The 14,039-nt window shown below is 39.2% G+C and overlaps 1 protein-coding gene across 9 annotated transcripts in view; it reads left to right on the top strand.

The window, feature by feature from the left end:
• The window catches only part of Cep128 (centrosomal protein 128), a 385,966-nt gene that overhangs the window by 81,973 nt on the left and 289,954 nt on the right, over positions 1-14,039 (top strand). For all 9 annotated transcript variants that reach the window (XR_001780497.2, XM_017315228.2, XM_030246966.1 and 6 more), the window contains 4 exons: positions 3,406-3,492; positions 6,206-6,280; positions 8,317-8,449; positions 12,843-12,994. Coding sequence is in view for 8 of the 9 variants with exons in the window: in XM_017315228.2 (XP_017170717.1) it covers positions 3,406-3,492; positions 6,206-6,280; positions 8,317-8,449; positions 12,843-12,994 (447 nt within the window). In the remaining variant the exon portion in view is untranslated. The remainder of the gene's footprint in view (positions 1-3,405; positions 3,493-6,205; positions 6,281-8,316; positions 8,450-12,842; positions 12,995-14,039) is intronic.

The raw sequence follows: 14,039 nt of genomic DNA, 5'->3' as shown, positions 1-14,039 counted from the left end.
GCACATTTAAGCACAGCAGAATTTGGAAAAAAAGATTTCCTGGTGATAACTCAATCCTGTGTATACAACAAATCATAAGATATGATTACATTGAAATTCTTATAAAGTACATACAAGTGGCACTGTCCATAAAGATAGGTTCTATAGATTGACTAAGGAAGCAGCTCATAGTGAACAATGTATATGATAAGGTCTGGGGGATGTATAGACTGACCCTGATAAACAGGCTTAAGGTAAGGGTCTTGGGGAACCAGCTTGGCTTGGCCACACAGATAGTGCAGAGGTCACCTGACTATTAAATATGTACATTCTCAGCATTTTGGGCAGAGAACTCTGCCCAAACAGGTTCTACATCTTTCTCTTTGAAGAGACATTTTTGTGTGTTTGACGTTCTTGATTGTTATCTGTGAGTACAAAGTGCCCACATGGCTCTTATACTCTATGAGATCTGATGTCCTCTTCTGGTCTCTGTTGGTACCTGTACATACCTATACATAGATACAAACAAATACGTACAATTAAAAATAAAATAAATCACAGGTGGGGGAAATGTGGGAAGGCTCCTGGTATGTAAAGGATCTAGCTGAGTAACTGCTAGTGATGTCAAAGATTATAAAGGAATATTTATTTTTGTAGCCAATAGCATCCTTTGATATCTAATATGTGCCAAGTACTGTCTTCAAAATACAGTGTGATTGACAAACAAGATCTCTGTCTTCTAAGACGTCACTCTAATAAAATGAAAGCTTTTCTGTTACTCTTTGGAAATGTAGCACATTGATAAATGAGAATTGTTTTGAAATAAATAAAATCTTGAATGGTTATTTTAAATGTCTTTAAATACATCTAAATAAGTATACACACACACACACACACACACACACACATATATATATATATATATATATATATATATGTATTTTTACTGTGTTTGATTAAATACTGAAGTAAGCAAACACTTGGAAAATGTTAACATATCTTTCTTGTTTTTCTAGTCTTAAATGTTACAATTTTTCAAATTTAATTTTTGGAAATCATGGGAAAGGGAAGAAATGGATAAATTCTAGATGGTTAAACTGGAAAATTTCTTCACTGGGGAATTTTGGGAGTTTATGTTTTTATGTCAATTAGACTCAGAGTTGAAGCAGGAGGTTAGATCAAGTTTGTGCAGCTTACCAGCTGATGATTCTTGCTTCCATCTGCAAACAGAGGCCACTAGGGGCTGAACAGCACTAGAGCGTCACATCATGTACACTACTCCTTAGGGGTACAGTAACTTTTTAGTTTGACTTTGAATTCAGTGATGGAAGGGAGTGGTTGCTGTGTCTGGGACAGTCCTGTCTATTTGGTGGTGTTTGTTCTCTCTGTTCTTTTAATATTGTAGTTTCTGATGACCTTACCTGATCTGAACCAGCCTTCGCCACAGGCTCATGTGGAATAGTTTCTATTCAGGAGTTTGAATCCAGAAGTGGAGGTTGTTCCTAGTTAAATGAAAGTTGTCAATTACCCAAAGAAACCTTTTCCTAATCATCCCTTTTGCAAATATCCAATTAGATTTTTAATCCAGTAAAGAAGTATTAACAAAATAAATAAATGATTAATCCAAGTTGGAATGAAGGTGTTGTGGAATAAGATAGCACAGAATTTTGTAGGAGTAATGTTGAAAAAGGATATGGGAAAGGTTAGGAAGATATGAAACCAAAGTTGGGGATATAATCAAAATAAATGTGTATAGATATGCAATTATTGTTTTGCTTTTAAATAAAAGTAATTTAAAAGGTTGCAACTACCTTTATATTATTTTTATTCACATCTTTATGCTTCTTTGTCTCTGTCATACACACACATACACACATGCATGCAGAGAGAGAGAGAGAGAGAGAGAGAGAGAGAGAGAGAAGAGGGAGAGATATTATTAAGGAAGAGACCAAGGAATCATGTGTATTTTATGCCTGTGTATATTAGTGCTTGACACACAAGATGTAGATTTAAGATGTATTTGAGTATGTAGGTTAATGAAATGGATTATGATAGTATATTTACATCAAAGTCAATTTTTACCATATTTACTTATTTTCTGTTGCTTCATTGGAAAGGCTTGAGGTAGTTTCCATTTCCTCAGTTTGTATGGCTGTTATATCTGCCTTGCTAAATGTAAGTGATAAATAGTCAAATACTTTTCTTTATTAGCACAGAATGCCATTTAGATATTATGAAAGTCTTTTTAAGTTCTTTCCTATTGCTTAGTTGTTTTTTTTTTTTTTTGAAATAAAAACAAACTCTAGCTAACATTTCTTTCTTTCTTTTTTTTTTTTTTCCCAAGGCAGGGTTTCTCTGTATAGCTCTGGCTGTCCTGGAACTCACTCTATAGACCAGGCTGGCCTCAAACTCAGAAATTTGCCTGCCTCTGCCTCCCAAGTGCTGGGATTAAAGGTATGCACCACCACTGCCTGGCGTCCTAGCTAACATTTTTGTGGCTAGCTTTTGAAAGAATTTTCTTTAAGCTTCTTTTATAATTAAAGAGTGGCAACTAGATAAGAATTTGTATATTTCTGCAGGTAGAGGAGAATTTCAATGGCATGGCATGTTTTGTGCAAATATCATCTACATAATGGTGACACTATGGGCATGTTTTTAATGTCATAGATTGTGTGCTTTTAGAACCTACAAAACTAGTGACTAGTTTATGGTATTATGTCCAAATCCAGTGGGTCATGTAACCCTTTGTGGTGGTTTTGATAATAATGGCTCCCAAAGGCTCATATATTTGAATAGTTAGTCACCTGAGAGGGTAGCTGTTTGAAAGGATTAGAAGGATTAGGTTGTGTGGCCTTGTTGGAGGAAGTGTGTTACTTGAGGTGGGCTTTGAGCTTTCAACAGCCCAAGCCAGGCCCAATCTGTCTCTGTCTCTGTCTCTCTGTCAGGATGTATATCACGATGTATGTCTCGGCCACATCTCCAGCACCATGTTCCTTGCCATTATAATGGACTAAACCTTTGAAACTGTAAGCAAGCCCCAGTTAAATACTTCCTTTTCTAAGAGTCGCCTTGCTCGTGGTGTTGCTTCACAACACTAAGACAACCTTCAGTATGATTACTTTGAAGTGCAGTAAACTTTGTTTCCAAACAATTGTTGGCACTCTAGTTTCTCTGTGTAGTAAGATTTCCAAAGATAAAGAAAAAGATGAAACTAGTGGAAATGATGTGAACGATCAGGAAGTTGTTTGTATTTGACCCTCACTGAAGTGTTGCTAAGGAGTCTGTGAATGAACCGGCTTGAATTTGTCTGCAGATTTCGTGCAACTCAATATCTTCTTGGGCCCTCCTTCAGTACAACCTAGTGGTAACTTTGAGCTTTGTGCATATTCTAGAATAATACACTGTTCTCATTTGCTTTCACTCTAGGCACTGAAGAAACAAGAAGCTAAAGCAGATGAGAATGAGGACGTAATAAAAAGAAAGCTGCGACAAAGTGAAACCGAGAAGAGCCAAGTAAGATCTTGAAAGTTATCCTTTGATCAGAATGGTGGTTGGTGGTCTTCGATAGTTGTTGAGCACTGTGAAAGTGTCCCTGAGATCATTTCCTGGAACACAGTGGTGCCTTCATGCCGTGAAGGGAGGTGGTTTATGATTCTACCTTCACTCTCGGTAGCACATTCAGGTTGTTTATTCCCACATCATCTTGGACTTCTCTCCTTTCTGAGAGGTGGATATTTCTATTTCCATGCTGGAGAACACTGAAAAAACTTAACTTTTGCAAGTCAGTTAGGAAAGATATATTGTGTGATGGCAAGACATTTTGTATGTATTCATTTTCTCGATAATAGATAGGCATAGTCAGCAGCCCAGGTTTGAAAATACTCTCTGTCTCAGTCACTATTCTATTGCTGTGAAAAGACACAATGACCAAGGCAACTCTTATAAAAGAAAGCATTTGATAGGAACTTGTTTATAGTTTTAGATGTTCAATCCATTATCATCCTGGCAGAAAGCATGGCAGCATACATGTAGGTGCTGTAGCTGTAGCTGTAGCTGTAGCTGAGAGTTCTACAGCCTGATCTATAGGCTGAGAGAGTGACTTTAGCATGGGCTTTTGAATTCTCAAAGTTTACCTCCAGTGACATACTTCTTCCAAAAAGGCTGTGCCTATTCCAGCAGGGCCACACCTCCTAATCCTTCTAATCCTTGCAAACAGTTCCATTCTCTGGTGACTATGCATTTAAATATATGAGTTTAAGGGAGCCATTCTTATTCAAACCACCATGTCCTGCATTCTTAGTAGATGCTAAGGACCTTTGATAGATATCATATTTATGTGATAGATACACTGATCCTACCATCTTAGCTCTAAAAGGCAATTCAGAGGGCAAGTAACCTCTTAGTTTTAAGGCTAAACCCATGATTAGGACTGTTGGAGGAAAGTTTCTGCCATTAGCTTCATATCCCCTTTCTATGATCACCTCCTGAAAGCTGTCACCATTCTCTGTAGACCTTATTCTTGCTTCCACAACACCTTTGTGTGAGGCAGGGTATATTAGTCCATTGGGTTTGCCCCTTGGGTGTTGCAACTGTTGATGTTAGAGTAAGTTTATGGCCAGTAGTAGCTTGTTTGACTTCAAAGCTATTTTCACTGAAAGGTGACTTTTTTTTTCCTTCTTTATTTCATCATAAGATCCAAAAGAACCATAATAATGTTTTTTTATAGTTCTGGTAGTACTACATATAATTTGTTTTTATACATCTATTTTACTAGCTACATGTATAATTTTAAAGAACTATTATGTAAATGGATAAAAAGTATTATGGTGACTGGAGAGGTGGGTTAGCAAACACAAGCACAAGGGTCCAAACTCATATCTGTAGTGGCTAAATAAAAGAATAGCATGACAGTGTACTCCAATAATCCCAGTGTTGGAGAGGCAGAGGCAGAGGCAGGAGGATCTTTCAGGTGGGTTGGCCAACCATTCTAGCTGAATGGAGAGTTCTAGGTTCAGTGGAGACCTTATCTCAAAAAACAAGGTAGTAAGGGATTGAGGTAGATATATGATATTGACCTTTGATATTAACATGCATGTCTCCAAGGCTGCAAACACATGTACCCACACTTACGTATATACACACAAAAACATAGAACACAGTCCATTGAGAAATAATTATAGATTCATACGATGTTTCAAAACAACATGTATACCTTTTTCTTAATTTCTATGTAATTGCCATTGAATATCAAGCCAGGAAATTGGCAGTAGTCTAAGCTGCAGTGATTCTACAGATCTGACTAGCTTTGTGTGCATGTGAGTACATTTAGCTATCTTGTTCTTTTGTAAATGCCTACTGCCTGTGTCTTGAGGCTCCTCCAGATCCTTGCTGTGTACACCCACTATTCAGACAGTTGTTAAAAGGTGGTAGTTTGTTTCAGCGAGATGATTATTGAAAATAATTTACATATTTTAGCCCTTAAAAACACCTTAATACAAATTTTTGATACTACCTTATGTTTTAAAATATAAAGTATAGCACATAAAAGCTCTAAATAAAAAAAATTAAAAAATTATGTTCTATTTTATTGCATTCTTTGCCATGAAGTAAGTAGGTATGTTCTGAATTTTTAGGATGCTTGCTGAGCTAACTGCATTTTCTATGGTATTTACCTATATTTTAATGAGATTTTCAATGTCTTTTTTGAATTTAGAAGTTTAAAAGATATAGGGATATATTTGAATATCAGGACTATAAGAGGTCATGCTAGATAAACTGTACTTTGAATTATTAGATCACTGTGGGTTTCGTTTTAATTTAGTAAATTTGACCACACTTGCTCTAGAAAACACTGTTTTAGGGTTTTGTTCACATTATTGGTAACTGGATGGGGAATCTCAGGAGACTGGTAAAAATGACTATTGTAGAGATGAATTGAGGATTGGCCTAGGGGTAGGGATCTGAGATCATAGCTGAGATGAAACGTATTATGTCTCAGATATCTAGGATGCTTCATGCAACCCCCTTTATATTAGGTAATTAACATCATTTTAATGGAAGTTTAATGTATGTTCATGGTAAAATGCCATCCCATTCATTGCGAACATCTCCTGGAAACTATTTTGCTATTTTCTTCTTAAGTTGTGGCCCACTGGGCACATTTTGTCCATTGGGCACAGTTATTTTATGCCTCATTTTCCATGTTTTTATCTTGTTTAAATGCCAGCTGGAACAGGAATTGGAGATCTCACGCAGGCTGCTGAGTCAATCTGAAAGCAATAGAGAAACGCTTTTGCATCAGGTGAGTCTATCAACCTAAGACAGTCTGCTGTTTCGTTAAATGTGGATTGTGTCTAGCGCTAGAAATTTTCTCCTTAGGGCATGTATGTTAGCACAGAATGCAGATGTGAAGATTCAGAGAGCTCACAGAAAAGCCAGACCGAGTTCCCACTGTGACAATGTGTTTTGCTGACTGCTGCTCTGACTTTCTACTTATCTCTCTCAGCAGAACAGTGAACAAGTATACTGGATGTGTAAGATAAAATTTCCCGGGAGCTTAATTCTGTTCAAGGAGGCACTGGAGAATAAGGAGGAAGGAGAGAATAGATTGAACAGACCTTTGCGTGTTTAGGTTACTCTGAATACATCGCTGCCTTTGCTCTTGTTGTCAGGATGCTGCCTGGCTCCTTTTAGCCGCAGATGAGGCTTACTTTTTAGGTGTAGTGTTTTGTAGCCCATTAACCCTAGTAGCAATTGGGAGCTTGTGATATCTAAAGTTGAGTAACTTTAAGTGGTCATTTTATGTGCACTGGATAAGGGTGGATATGTTTCTTACTGCCCCTCCCTCTGTGCTCTCTAAATCAGAATGTGCCTCCTGTTGGGCAATGAGATTTCATAGCTCAGCTACATGACATGCTCTGCAGGCCAGGATGCCTGCTGTCATACGTGTTCAGAAGTCGCTCTGCATGCTCACAGTGGTACTGGAAAGGCACTTGCTTTGCAGAACCTTTAAACACATTTATTGACTTTGTTCTTCAGTCAGTGGTCTTGAGACACTCATGTGGGCAGAATTCACAATTTGTTTTATGGATCTTGGTATTTAATTCCATGCTGATTCCTTATATTTTAAAGTGCCAATTTGTAATCTTTAATGCCAGTTTTTGATGCAGGTTGTCATAGTGACTTTGTTTTTCCATTGCTAACTGGATTATGTTTGTTAGGAATGTATTTGTTTTATGGTTGAAAATTTGCCAGTCTCCCTGTATATACATCAAAATGAATAAGGCAGCCAGTGGCCTCAGGCACTTACAACTCCATGGTCTACTGCTTTCCTGAGGTCTATTTTGATATAAAATGCTAAGTCATGATTCCTTCATTTGACTCTAATCACCAGCATAGCATGTTTCCATGTGAGAAAACAGGTGAACAATAAGAAAATAGATAAGTGCTGAAGGGTAGTAACAGAGTGAACTGAGGTCAAAGCCACATGTATTTGAGCCAGATGTGCTAGCACATGCCTGTAATCCCAGGACTCAGGAGGCTGAGGCAGGAAGGATTGCTGTAAGAAGCTAACCTGGGATATGTAAGAAAAGCCTGTCTAAAAAAAAAAAAACAATTCAAAAGAATTAGAATGTAGTAGATTTGTGTCTTAGTTAGTGTTCTGTTTCTGTGAAGAGACACCATGACCATGGTAAGTCTTATAAAGGAAAGCATTTAATCGGTTATTGCCTGCATTTTCCAGAACTTTAGTCCATTGTCATCATGATGGCAAGCATTATAGCATGCAGGCAGACATGGTGCTCGAGAAGTAGCTGAGAGCTCTATGTACAGATCATAAGGCAACAGGAAGAGAGAGACTCTGGGCCTGGCTTGAGCATTTTTAAACCCCAAAGCCCACCCTAATGACATACTTCCTCTAACAAGACCACACCTCCTAATGCCACTCCCTAAGCCTTCAAGAGTATGAGCCTGTGGGAGCCATTCTTATTCAGAGCACCACAATTAAGATGATGCTCGGTGATATCCTCCTTCCAAAAGGTTCTGGGTTACATTCTCAGAAGCAGAAAGGGGAAACTGAGAGGTGTTGAAGTTGTTTGTCACTGTGGACACAGAGAAGGAAACGACATTCTTTGTGAAAGGCATGGAAGAGTGAAAAAGCATGGGGTGTAAGTCTGCTCTGCTGTGTGTGTGACCACCTGGGCATTAAGCTGGTTTTACTGTACTACAGCAGTCCATTACAAGTGGATGTTTCCCCCAGAATGTAGTTTAGAGTAATCGGAGTTTATTTGTTTCCTGCTTTTGAAGGTTGATAGAAGTTTAATTTTTGACTTACTCTAGGTGGAAGAGCTGCGTACACAACTTATCAAAGCAGAAGGTGACCAAAGGGGTTTGCAGCATCAAGTACCTTGCATTTCCAAGCAACCATTAAGCCACCAGGATGATCAAGGGGATGACCGGAGGTTTAGAAGAGGTATAACCTGGATACTGGATGTGGCTTCCTGTCCCTAGAGATGTACTCCTCAGGTCATGCTTAATTCAGCTTTTCACATTTCTTAATCATCTACAAAGTTTTCCAGCAAGGGTGTGAAGAGACATTCCATTGTCTCTTTCCAGTTTCCCATTTCCATTGTCAGACCTGCTTGCCCCCTGGGTGTTGTCTAAGAAAGACCATCCAAAGGTTGGGATGAAGTTTTAATTTTTCTATTCTTTTCTTTACCTGTGTGTCTTTGGAATTAAGATGTAAATGTACCTTTATTTTATCACTTTCTTTTTCTCCGTAATTTTTAATATATAAACAGCTAACATTAGGGTCTCGTTAACTGGAGATTGGGAGCTGGAATCCAGTCTCGGCTTGGTTTTGTACTGATCACAGTCAAATGCAGAAATGCAGAGGCACCATCATTTCTTACCTCATTAGACTGTCTCTGTCCCTAAGGTTCTGTCCCTGATGATCTCACCCCTGCACCTTCCTGATGATCTCACCCCTGCACCTTCCTGATGTCCTCACCCCTGCACCTTCCTGATGTTCTCACCCCTGCACCTTCCTGATGATCTCACCCCTGCACCTTCCTGATGATCTCACCCCTGCACCTTCCTGATGATCTCACCCCTGCACCTTCCTGATGATCTCACCCCTGCACCTTCCTGATGATCTCACCCCTGCACCTTCCTGATGTCCTCACCCCTGCACCTTCCTGATGTTCTCACCCCTGCACCTTCCTGATGATCTCACCCCTGCACCTTCCTGATGATCTCACCCCTGCACCTTCCTGATGATCTCACCCCTGCACCTTCCTGATGTTCTCACCCCTGCACCTTCCTGATGATCTCACCCCTGCACCTTCCTGATGTCCTCACCCCTGCACCTTCCTGATGTCCTCACCCCTGCACCTTCCTGATGTTCTCACCCCTGCACCTTCCTGATGTTCTCACCCCTGCACCTTCCTGATGATCTCACCCCTGCACCTTCCTGTTCTGCCTTGCTATGCCTCTATTCATGCTCACTGTTCTGAGGTTGATTTTGCCTTGTGTTCTATGAATGGCTTTTCATATTTAGGATTTCTCCTGAGGAGCTATTGAATCCTAGGCTTTAGCTAGTACTTGCTAAGAACCATCCCTGGGCGTGCTCCTCCTCAGTCTCCCGACTTCAGCCCACCAGGTGGAGTTGCTTGTTGGTCTGTCCATGTGTTCATTCTTAAAATGTACAGTCAGCATCAGCAAATTTACCACTGAGTCATCCTCTCCTGAAAGCATGGTTTTCTAATGCCTTTGGAATACATCCTCCAGTATTATGTAGCTATGCGACATCACTTTTGAAAGCTCTGACTGTGAAGTGTCTTGTTCCTGTCTTGTGACATGGTACTGGCCATGCCTTATGCAGAGCTTGTTTTAATGATGCTCTTCTAGAGTGTCCACCTCTAGGAGATGCTTGAGAAGCTAATAAAACAGGGCGGTGCCAGGGAGTCAGGGAAAGAGTAGAGAAAGAGAAGTTTGCTATTTTCTAGAGTTTTACATTTTATCCTTTTTTTCTGTCTTCTGGGATTCTCAATAATTTTGTATCAATGGCTGAAAAAACTGCAAAAGCTGTTGCTGCTGTCTGATAGATAACATACTGCTATTACAGGTCTTTATATATATATATTCATGTAACTAAAATATTTAAATTTTGGAAACTGTGTTGTCAGCTTTGGGAAGAAGTATCCCAATTTACATTTTCGAGTTGCTTTGTGCAGAAATTGACAGCCATAATGGTCTGAAAACATTGATTTTTTTTTTTTTTGCATATGGTATTGTATAAATAAGTTCTTGCTGAAATGAAGTATTTTTTAAGTAAAAAGCAAAAACAGACCTTTTCCTCCTTCTTGTCTTGATTGATGGTTTCATTTCCCATTCCAGATACTTCACCCTAAAACACAAAGTAACATGTGAAATTATTTCTTCTCTCCACTCATTAATCGGTCCCTACCTCTGGTCTGCTATGTATCTTTCCCCATCTCTCTCATTTTCTTTCACATTGTGAGAGAAGATCATACGCTCCATGATCTAGGGCTTGCAGCTGGGAGCATTTGCTATATTCTCTGGCTCTTGGAATTACAGGCTTGTGTCACTACATGGCTTCTGATAGCTCTCAAATCTGTCACCTCTTTTTTTCTTGTTCTGCCACCCCAGCTTCGACATGTGTCAACTCACTTTCTGCCATTGTAACTTGCCTTTCTGTGCTCTGACTCCTCTACACCCTCTCTTCTACACTGCTGCCCACCCTTCTAAGACAAGAGCTGTTCACTTTATTAATTTCATGACAACCTGTCTTCTATAGTATGTTGGATTCTTATCATGTGAAAGGTATTATGTTACTTCCTACACGTTATCTCCCTTATTCATGGAACTATTCTAGGGAGAAAGATCACTGTTCACTTCAGTGATTAAAGAAAATAAGTGCATTTCTCCCAGATTGGGCAGCCAGGAAGTTCAGATGCAGGGGCTGCATGTGGCCGCAGCTTTGCTGCATAAAAACGCATTGGGTGACTACGTGATGAGAGAAGACTGCAGAGAATGAAAGGCAAGGGCAAGTCCCCAAGTCCAGTGGGGGCTGGAGGAGAAGGAGAGAAAGAGAGGAGGCAGAGGGTGAATGAGAATGAACACGGGAGTCAACACAAGAAAGCACACCTGCGAGAGGCAGCTAGCAAAGCACTTACTACAAAGCATTACTCATAATAACTAATATAGTCCCACATCCGGTACTAACCACCCAGCAGAGTGACTCTTATGAGCTAGTCACTTTGCAAAGGTCCCACGTTGTAACCGTGTTTACTGGCAGGTTTTAACACAAGTCTTCTGCAAACTTGAACTTGTAATTAGCTGACCCATAATGATGTGAGCATCCTCCCAGACAGCATGTATATAACAATCCTTTTGGTGTGTGAAGAGAGCATAATTTTTCTTTTCTTTTATTGTTAATGTTTTAATACTCTAATCTTATGAAACATTTTATTGTATATGATATACATATATGTATAACGTCTATCTACATTAGTATTTTACGTTTAAAAATGTTACTATATTCTGTATGTATACATTCCAAATATATAAACATTTTATGAAGTGTACAATGTATATATACATTTATTCCTATACATTTTTTACAACATGTATTTAGTAGTAGGTAGCCACACTGTATGTATCATAATAAGTGTATCATACAGTCTTTGGGAGAAATTTGAAGGTCCAAGGCCCTGCAAACCATGGATGTAAACCATGCCGAGCTCCCTGCTGACTCTGTCTCTCCCTGTCCTTGTATTTGTTGCTTATTGGGTTTGCTTCATACCAACACCTACCTGAATATTGAACCTTGTTTTATAGCCGGCACTTCATGCTGTTTTGTTATCCAGGGTAACACTCCACTACCAATTTTTCCAGCCTAGTAGAATTTTAATCTACTGTGTAAGTACAGCTTAGTTCCCCATTCCTTAGTTCACTGTGTCCTTCCTATTGTCATTTGTCAGGCTGTTCTTATGTTGTGGAAGAGCCAGTGTGTCTTCTCTTTGAATGTGAAGTTTTGAGCACTTTACTATTTCTCAAGGTGGAATATGTTTATAAACTGTTTATAAATCTGATTTGATCTTTCTTTCTTTTGTGGGGAGAAAATTATTGGAAAAAATGGTAGTCTTAAATTGTTAGTATATATTCTAATTGCTAATATTTTAGAGTAAAGGAAGCATCTTGTGTATTTTTCCATTCTTGTAAATGCAAGCTTATTGACAATGGATTTTTAGGTTACCCGTCTTCATATGTGAAGAACATAGTAAAATGTTTTTGTTTCATTGAGCAAGCAATTTGTGTTGAATTAAATAGTAAATGTATGTTATTCAGTGTTATAATTTCAGGTATAGCCTTCCGAATTAGTGAAAAGAGAGTAGTCAGTCTTACAGAGACTGAGAAGAATAAGTGTTGCTTATATGTAAGAACAACATTTCATTGTGGAAGTTTCTGTAGCGTCCGTATATAGTAGCCTGGTTGACTTCAGTGCTTTTCTATTAAAAAAAAAAAAGTGTCCTGAAATAAGTTGTAATTGAAATTGGGAGACACTGAAAATGTTACTATGACATAAAATAGAATGGCATAGCTTCCAATGTCGATTTGAAAACTATGTATGACTTGATTTTGCTGAAGGCTGAGGAGTGGTGCTGAGTGGAACTCATGAATGTGTGGCGACCATGAGCCTTGATGACGGACCACAGAGATCCTCAACCTGCTGAGTGGGTAATGGGAGCTAGAGCATTAGACACCAAGTTAGAGATAAGTGTTACAGAGGACATTTCCCCTGGCTAGAGAGTAACCACGGAGCTTTCCATTTACCCCTCAAGGAGTAGAGCGGGAGAAACTGAGTCTGGAGAAGCAGATGGCAGATCTGCGAGTGCAGCTGAACTTCAACTCCATGGCTTCGGAGTTAGAGGAAGTGAAGCGGTGCATGGAACGGAAGGACCAGGAGAAAGCAACGCTGGCCGCACAGATCGAGGTGACAGCCGACCTTTAATCTCCGTTTGAAACACAGTTTTAATTTGATTTGCTAGCATCGCTGAAAGAAATCTTAATAAAAAATTGTGTTATTTTGAGAGCTAGTTTTGGAGGCAAATAATATTAAATTAAGCTAACAACTAATCGACTCCTATATCACCCCACCTTAGAGCTTGGATTGTCTTTTGGGACTCTGAAACAGGGTCTTTTATTAGTTCCCTTCATTATTTCATAGTGGAAGCCTTTCCGCTTTTTAAACTCGAAGTTGCTCTTGTCCCTGCAGACAGAAAGGGGTTCTTCTCTGAGATGTTTTATTTGGGGGTTGAATGTGGCAGAAGGCAGAGTGAGAAGAACCAAGTACTATCTCTTCTTTGGATCGCTTCAGAGTCCCGTGTCTGTAGCTGTTTGCCTGAGGTAGGTAACTTTGCAGCGCCTCTAGTAACTGCATTTGTGGGTGCTCATGAATATGGGTAACCAGGAAGGAGGCAAAAGCAAGCAGCTGCCATTTCCCATGTCTTTTATCTAGCGTAGATGAGGTAATTATCAGAATATATTAAAAATCAAAGAAAAAGACCTCATGAAAGGAAATAACAATTCTAATTCTAATTATGCAAATTAGATCAAATGTAGATGGCAAATAGATATGTATCAGCTCTCTCCCCCCCACCCCCCGAATCTGTTTATTAGTGTGGCTGTCTTCTAATGAGTTGCTGCATTTGAAGGGTTTCCATAATTATAATGATAGGTAGAAAATTGATGCTCACAGCTCCTAACGTCATATAATCCAAAGGAAGTCCTGAATGTTTCTTCAGTCTGAGTTTCTCTTTTATCTTGTCAGCATGTCACTAAAACTACCTTCTGCATTTGGTTCAAGGTTTAGATCACAGAGATAGTAAAGAAATATTGGCATACTCTTTTCAACACTTTCTAGATGTTTAATAAATACCAGAAATAGCTCTTGTGCGACAGTATGACTTCTAAAATTTGCTTCCCTGGCATTAGTGTTAGCGTGGCCCCTGATGCTGGTGACGAAAGTGCCAGCACTG

The sequence above is a fragment of the Mus musculus genome, chromosome 12, assembly GCF_000001635.26.
Source record: "Mus musculus strain C57BL/6J chromosome 12, GRCm38.p6 C57BL/6J".
NCBI classification, from domain to species: Eukaryota; Metazoa; Chordata; class Mammalia; order Rodentia; family Muridae; genus Mus; species Mus musculus.
The sequence above is the reverse complement of the archived record's forward strand: the minus strand, read 5'-3'. Positions and strand labels throughout refer to the sequence as shown.